This window comes from Cucurbita moschata, unplaced genomic scaffold, assembly GCF_002738365.1.
Source record: "Cucurbita moschata cultivar Rifu unplaced genomic scaffold, Cmos_1.0 Cmo_Scf00001, whole genome shotgun sequence".
NCBI lineage: Eukaryota > Viridiplantae > Streptophyta > Magnoliopsida > Cucurbitales > Cucurbitaceae > Cucurbita > Cucurbita moschata.
In genome coordinates this window covers 208,721-216,305 of record NW_019268517.1, presented here as the reverse complement: position 1 = coordinate 216,305, position 7,585 = coordinate 208,721, and the positions used below count along the sequence as shown (strand labels likewise).

The following is a 7,585-nucleotide window of genomic DNA, read 5'->3' as shown; positions in this document are numbered from 1 at the left end:
TTTTTTTTTTTTTTTTTTTTTTTTTTTTTTTTTTTGGAGTTTTGTGTAAAAAAAAATACAAAATTCAAATCATCTTTCAAAATCAATGGACTAAACAGCAAACAGGGGTAGGGTGGGTTGGGTTATGCTGCTCAAGTATAATTACCATCACACCCCTACAATCCGTGCAATTTCACATTTTCTGATGAATCTCAAGAACTGGTAAAACTAAAAGGAATAAACAAAATCTATTCCCATTCTAATCTTACAAACCTTAACAGATTCTAACATAGTAATGAAGGATTATAAATGAATGTGTCACGATTTCATTAGGAATCGAAATGGAACCAAAAGACATAACTCAATCTAATAATTATTTCCAAGGACAAAAGTCGTTAACTCCGAGTCTTCGGTAGAAGTGTACTGGAACCTGCAGCTACTTTCGAATTCGAATTCCTACCAGCATTCTTGACTCAGAATATATGAACGATATCGTAGGCAAATCTTTTTCATGTCAAGAAAAACATAGTCGACAAAAAGTTTCTTAGAACTCAAGTCTATAGTTGTACAACCGTTAGAACATATCCTGTTCGAGTAGGTCGTGTCAACGTACAATTTCTAGAAGTAAGCAATTCAGTGTGAGACCAAGCTTTTAAAGCAATGCTAATCAAGCGTTTTCTCTGGGAAAAATAATACTTTCGAAATTTTTTCTAGTGCAAGTTCGAAATTTTCGGCAAAAGAAAAACACTTTTATCATATTGAAAGATTGTACCAAACACACACAATTGGCATACTTATCAAAGATCATGCATAAACAATAAAGTTATAGAAAGGATACGTCCAGAAGAGCACGAAGGACTGCAAAGTTAAAACAAAAGGTTAGTGTCGATAGGTGCATGCCAAAACACATGAAAACAACGAAAAGACAAATAACATGGTGAATGTAAAACAATTTCTTCACTCAAGCACCCATAATGTGCCGAGACAATGATCAAACATTTCTTTTGTCTAACAGAAAAGTATGCTCTCTAGTTTCTACTGAAAGATTATCAGAGGTTATTACCGGCCGTTTCGAAAGTCTAGTATTCTGGAATTCTTTCAAACCCATTCAGGATAGGTCATTTACTCCCTCATTTTAGACTATGTTACAGTAATATTATTGCAGGAAAGGGGCTTTGTTTTAACAATGAAAAAAGGGGGATGTTGTTTACAATATTCCGAACGGTATTCGTAATTTAAATAAACTATGGAAATCATGAACAAATAAAATTAGGTTCAGTACTATATCAAGAACATCTGGTACGGTATAAAGCAAGCTACTTCAAACTATATCAAGTGACCTTTCAATTACTCTCGGATAGATTACAAACTTTAGGTTACCTTGTTATAATATTAATTTAGCTTGTTATAATATTAATTCTAGGATTTAAGGAGGTTTATTGTATTTTTTACTTTTTAGAGTTTTTTTTTTTTTTTTTTTATAAGAGGCAATCTCATTGATAATAGAAATTTATAAAGGAGATATAATATCCATGATGATTACAAAAGACCTTCACAAATTACAGTGAGGTAGGTATAACTATAGGAAGTAAAAATATTAAAGAGCTTACACCAAGATATAGCTTGGTAAACAACATTGTCGAAGAGTTTTGTATAAGTATGTGTTTTTTCCACAAATATTTTTTTATTTTTTTATTTCTTTCTTTCCACAGATTCCAAAAGAAAGCCATGATGAGGTTTTTCCATAGTAGGGCTTTTGCATTCTTGAATGGGTGGTATGTTAAGGCCATGTCCAATAGACCCTTTACCTCCTTAGGAAATGTGAGATATCATTCGAATATATTAAGAATCGTCGTCCAGAAATTCTGAGCGCATGTACATAACATAAATAAGTGACTTTGTGATTCGTTTCCCTTCTTGCATAATGCTTTGGAGAAAGAGTAACGTAAGACATTCTTTTTTTTAAGACTTTTGCTTGTGTTATGCATTATTTTCCAATTAAAGAACCTCACCTTTTCAGGGTGATGTCCTTTCTTCTACATTTTCCCCATGTTCATGATCAAGAATTTTGTAGAGAAGACCCCATCAACACTAGAGAGCCAAGTTAGTAAATTTACTTTGTTCGACAATACCACTGGGGCAAGGTCAAGGCTTAATTCAACCCATTTTGTTGCTTCAATATCTTTCAAATTTCTACCAATCTTCAAGTCCCAGAATTTGTTGACAATATTCTACATTTTAGAGAATTATTTTTAAGGTTATAAGTTATAGTTAGCTAGGGGCCATTATGGTATTTATGGACAAGAAAATTACAATGACCATAGGTTACTCTAAGGTTTATTTTTTAGGCTATAAATAGTCATTCAAGTTACTCCTTTAATATGAAGATTTTGGAGATTAAAATGAAAGTCGGATGTTATGCTTCTTAAGCCATGAGCTTGTTCCTTTGCATTTCTGGTGTTTAGATTTGCATGCTATAGTCATTCAAATAGCCTTGATCAAGCTATCTTGTGGAGTGATTCGTGATGAATCACGAGTTTAGAAACAAGTTTTCCTTACTCTTAATCTTGATCATCAAGGTAATCCGATTCGAAACTTACCCTTAGGTTGATTGCTTATCGTTTTGGGGTTCTTGGATGTAACATCTCAAACTCACCGCTAGCATATACTATCCTCTTTTGGCTTTCCCTTTCGGACTTCCTCTCAAGGTTTTTAAAATGTGTCTACTAATGAGAGGTTTCCACACCCTTATATATAAGAAATGTTTCATTCCCTCTCCAACCGATGTGGGATCTCACATTGGATATTTTAGTTCTAAAGGTCTTGTTTTCCAGCGAGGTTGTCAGATCAAATACTCAAGAATTTCATACCATTATCTATTCTATGGGTCGTACAATTGTGCCCTTTGAGTTCTAAGAAAGTAGAGGCATCCGTTAACAACCCCCTACCACAGAATTTCAATTCCTAGAAAACCTCCATCTAATCATTCATTGTTTAGTAGGCCATAATCTTGATTCAAAGCCAAGAAACGCCCATTGGATTTTGGGAGCTCCGGGATTTAGTCCTATTTTTTTCCAGTTATATCCAACTCAGTCTTTCAGGCCATTCAAGGTTCACTGTAGGAATTGGATAATTGGAGGTGTACAGTGAATAGGAAAAGAAGTTAAATCCCTTAACGTTTCCACTTCCCATATTGATAGTCTCCTGAAATCAACTTGTTCCTCTATTTTTATATCCTTAACCCATCAGTATGATCAAACGACCTCAAATTGTAATCCCTTTTTCTATCTATTTAGATTTGAACTCTTTGTTTAACAAGGCATCTCTAATTCAAAATATCCTTCAATTACAATCTCACCGAATAAACCCTCATTTGAATTGCATTTTCCATTATTTTCCTTAAGAGGAAATGAGAAAATTTTACAAAAATCAGCAAGGTATAAAAGCCTAACCAGAATAAGAAATCACCCTAAAAGGTATGCAACTAATTTCTTCACAATCTAGAACAGACGTATGCAACTAACATGAAAGGGCTTCTAACTTAAAAAACCTAGAACCATTAAATCTGAATATTCATACATTTAAGACAGAATTCAACAGAGGTCAGTTTGAAGTAAACAAATTGATCTAATTCACTTATTTCCTCCTCTATTGTGTCTTCTAACTTTTTTCCAATCTAAAAAAATAAGAGCAGAGAATGCATACCATAAGGCCACTCAGAAAGCCATCAAGTAGAATCTGGTTCCAGCTTTCAAAATACGAATGAAAGGAGAATCCAGCCTTAGCTGCAAGTCCAATTGAAGTAATTGCCATGACTAGGAAATAGAATATAAATCCAGTCAGGCTAGTGAATCCCAAAATTCCAGCAATTACTCCACCAATAATAGACAAAAACGTCCGGCTGCAAAAGATGATACGAAATTTACAATCTAGTTCACAAAACTCAAAAGAATTATAAGAGGATAATGATCATCTTTTCCGTTTCGGTAGCAACTCAATTTAAATGCAGACACTCCTGAGAAATTGAATTGAATCAGTCTCCGTCGCACAGTGATCAGGGCCCATTGAAATTTTAGGTCAGCCAATTCAATTTACAGTTACATAAGCTGCTAATTAAAAAGAAACAAACAATCCTTCTCAAAGATTTGGGAAAGAAGAGGCCTATCAATGAAGGATTCTAACTATAAAGATTCATAGTAGTCAACTACGGTCAGACGATTTTGCAAACAAGTAAAGTTAGTTGATGCATCAAAAAACCTGTAGTATATAATCTTCAAGTTGTTTTGCAAATTTTCAGCATTCAAGATCGGTATATCGTCGACCGCGTCAGACGATTTCTTCTCGGAAGCATTGGAGGAATATCCAGCCATAGCTTCGAACGGCGTCTGATCTGAAGTTCAAAAATGCCAGGAAATTGAAAAACCATAATAAATTTAGACATGAATCTTCTCGGCAATTGAAAGACAACACGATGAGTGAAAAGCAACAGAAAACCTACCGGATCTTCTGCAACTAATGGATCCAAATCTATGAAACAGAGAGAAAAGTACCAAAATGCAGTAGCGGATTGTTTGTATGATCTGAATTTCAGAAGAATAATAACAGTAAATTACCAGTTGATTGCGATCGATCCAAGGGGAGGAAGGTAAGGCTTTGTCTACGAACAGCGGCAGCTGTGAGTCTTGTTCTTGTCGAGTTGAGCTCTCCCGTTAGCCTACAAAATAATTTCTGGGTTAAATTAAAAAAAATATAAATCTCAAATTTTTTAAAAAAAAAATTTAATAGATTTCTCCAATTTTAATTTCAAATCTAATAAATCTTCAACCATTCAAAAACTAATTTTAAATTAAAAAATATCAAATAAATTAAACATTTATAAACACAAAAAAATTGAGATTTATTATATTTAAATCAACTTGGGCTCTAACAGGCCTGTTATTCGAAATTTAAGGCCCAAATATGTGTCCTGGCCCAAAAAGAATACCGGCCCGTTAAGAGCTATATCAGCCCATTGTTGTTGGGCCGTACGTCAAAAGTTTAACAATTATGTATATAAACTAATAAAATTTTATAAATATAATAAAAATAGATAACAATTAAAGGGTAATTACACAAATATGGTTAAAATTTTAACGAGAAAGCCGACCGAACGCATAACTTTATGTATTATTAACGATATCAACAGAAGTTTTATCGTTATCATATTCTATATGTAACTTAGTCATTCTGACCTCAAGCCGGGCAAATCCTTCGAAAAAAATGAATCTATGACTCTCGAACATAATTAAGTAAAACGTGGTGATAAATTATGTACCCTATTAATGTCGCAGCTCTCAAGTCGATCTCGTGTTTATCTCATTAAACTAAATAAATAAATAATCTAAATTAAAAATAATAATAAATAAATGCAAATGGGGTTAAATTTTGCTGTGTAATTTTCGGCTTTTTGATCATGTTTAGGAATGAATACGGCGGAACCCACTGATTTCAAAATCAAATCATTTTCTCTCTATATTTTAAAATGAAATAATTAAAGTTTTTTTTTTATTATTATTATTTAAAAAAAAAAAAAAAAAAAAAAAAAAAAAGGATTTAGAATTTAGAAAGCGGGTTGACCCGTGTTTCGTGTGCCGATGAACCAACAAGTAAACGGGTACCATGGTCGGCCAACCAACAACGCGGCTGCTGTTGCTTCCTTTTTCTTCTTTATCTTAATTTGGTATTTTTTCAAATATAATATTAAAATTAATCATTAAAAAACACACTTATTTATATATATATATATATATATATATATATATATATATATATATATATATATATATATAAATATATATAACTGTGATGTCCAACATTTATGAGGGAGGAGAACAAACTACCATTTATAAGGGTGTGAAAACCTTCCTCTAGCAGACGTGTTGTAAAGCCTTGAGGGGAAGCCCGAATGGAAAAATCCAATGAGAACAATATCTGCTAGTGAAAGATCTGGGTCGTTACAAATGGTATCAGAGCCAGACACCGGACGATGTGTCAGCCTTCTTGCTGTTCCCTGAAGGGGGGTAGACACGAGGCGGTGTGCCAGTAAGGACGCTGGGCCACAAAGGGGGTGGATTTGGGGGCGGTCCCACATCGATTGGAGGAACGAAAGAGTACCAGCGAGAACGCTGTGCCCGGAAGAGGGGTGGATTATGATGTCCCACATTGGTTGGGGAGGAGAACAAACCACCATATATAAGAGTGTGGAAACCTTCGCCTAGCAGACGCGTTTAAAGCCTTGAGAGAAAGCCTTAAGAGGATAATATCTGCTAGCGGTGGATCTGGGTCATTACAATAACAAATTATATTCGAGTAGAGTTTTAGCTATAGAAATAAATGCTCACTAGGATCGGTTCTATTAATGCAAGCTGCATTATTTTTATTATGTTATTTCATAACATCATAGACAAGTACATATATCTGAACTAGATGAGTTATGCTCAGTTTGACACCCGACATGGTTTTGCTAGATACTGGTGATGTCATATCAATACATAAGTAAAGTGATATCATAACGAGCGGGAAAGAAAATATGTTTTTATGAGTTCGGAACTAAAATAGAAATACTACGAAAGGAGATGGAAGTACCCGAGAAACGCGATAACGAGGAGGCGTTGTATTGAAGTTGATATGTCTATGGGTAGAGATTTTTATTTGCACAACAAATATTGGAGGGGTCACAATCCCACCCAACGCCAAACACCAAGTAAAATTAGCCATCCGAAATCAATGCAGCCAAACAAGGAACTTCCAAAATACTTAGATTTTGTTTCATTTATTTAATGTCAATTTGTTTGGTTTACGTAAGAGAAAGGGATTGTTGGTTGTTATTGCTTCGAATTATTATTATACGTGTCTTGTTTAGGGTTTAAAGTAACTTTTTTTTTTGTGGGTAAGTTTCATTTTGATACGAACTCAGTTTAGGACAGACGACGAGGATCCAGCTCGTACGATATTGTTTTTGCGATGTACGTGTATGTGTTGAGCTTACATTGGTGTTTGGCGCTTAGCCATTATGTGGGACAAATCTAAATGCTACAATGACAGGGTGAAACGGGACAAGTCAACTAGGGTCGTAATGTGTAATGTGTGGGAATCAATGGTTGGTTTCTAATATTGGAACATACTACACGTGACAAGGTGAATTGAGATAAGTCAACCAGGGTCGTAGTGTGTAATGAGTTGGAAGTAGTGGTTGGTGTGAATGTTTGCTTAATCCACCACACCTAAATGGTGTGAAAGTTATCTTATTTATAATCAAATAAATTACAAGGATATGGAAATAGTAATAAATGGAAATAACAATAAATGGAAAGATACTATAGTAATAAGGCAAATGTTAGATATTTGCCTTATAATAAAATATCAAATATAATATATATGGTAAACTATAATTTATTACTAAATATCCTTAACACCCCACCGCAAGCTAAGCGTCGGATTTAAACGAACGTGAAGCTTGAATCTGAAAAATTCAAAGAGGTTGAGAAACACTTTTCGCGAAGATGTTAACAACCTGGTTCAGAGGAGGCGTAGAGAAACACTTTCTTGGCCATCGAAAACTGCAGAG

The 7,585-nt window shown here is 34.2% G+C and overlaps 1 protein-coding gene across 2 annotated transcripts; it reads right to left on the bottom strand.

Moving 5' to 3' along the window:
* Positions 1 to 170: 170 nt before the first annotated feature.
* Positions 171 to 4,723, bottom strand: LOC111443473 (ER membrane protein complex subunit 6). Of its 2 annotated transcripts, XM_023081302.1 has the most exons (6): positions 4,593 to 4,718; positions 4,478 to 4,506; positions 4,237 to 4,369; positions 3,685 to 3,880; positions 818 to 837; positions 171 to 483 (listed from the first exon to the last, which is right to left on the bottom strand). In XM_023081302.1, the coding sequence occupies exons 3-6, from the start codon at positions 4,347 to 4,349 to the stop codon at positions 453 to 455; spliced, it is 360 nt and encodes a 119-aa protein (XP_022937070.1). In that variant the 5' UTR covers positions 4,350 to 4,369; positions 4,478 to 4,506; positions 4,593 to 4,718; the 3' UTR covers positions 171 to 452. The 2 variants fall into 2 exon arrangements, with proteins under 2 accessions (XP_022937070.1, XP_022937062.1); XM_023081294.1 differs by lacking the exon at positions 4,478 to 4,506 and having other exon boundaries at positions 4,593 to 4,723.
* Positions 4,724 to 7,585: the final 2,862 nt, after the last annotated feature.

Excerpts from the sequence above, each read along its gene's own strand:
- LOC111443473 (XM_023081294.1), bottom strand. The coding sequence starts at position 4,349 with ATGGCTGGATATTCCTCCAATGCTTCCGAGAAGAAATCGTCTGACGCG. Across the intron at positions 3,881-4,236 it reads TTGAAGATTATATACTACAG|CCGGACGTTTTTGTCTATTA; the intron begins GTTTTTTGATGC and ends CATCTTTTGCAG. Across the intron at positions 484-817 it reads TCCTTCGTGCTCTTCTGGAC|ATTTGCCTACGATATCGTTC; the intron begins GTATCCTTTCTA and ends GACATGAAAAAG.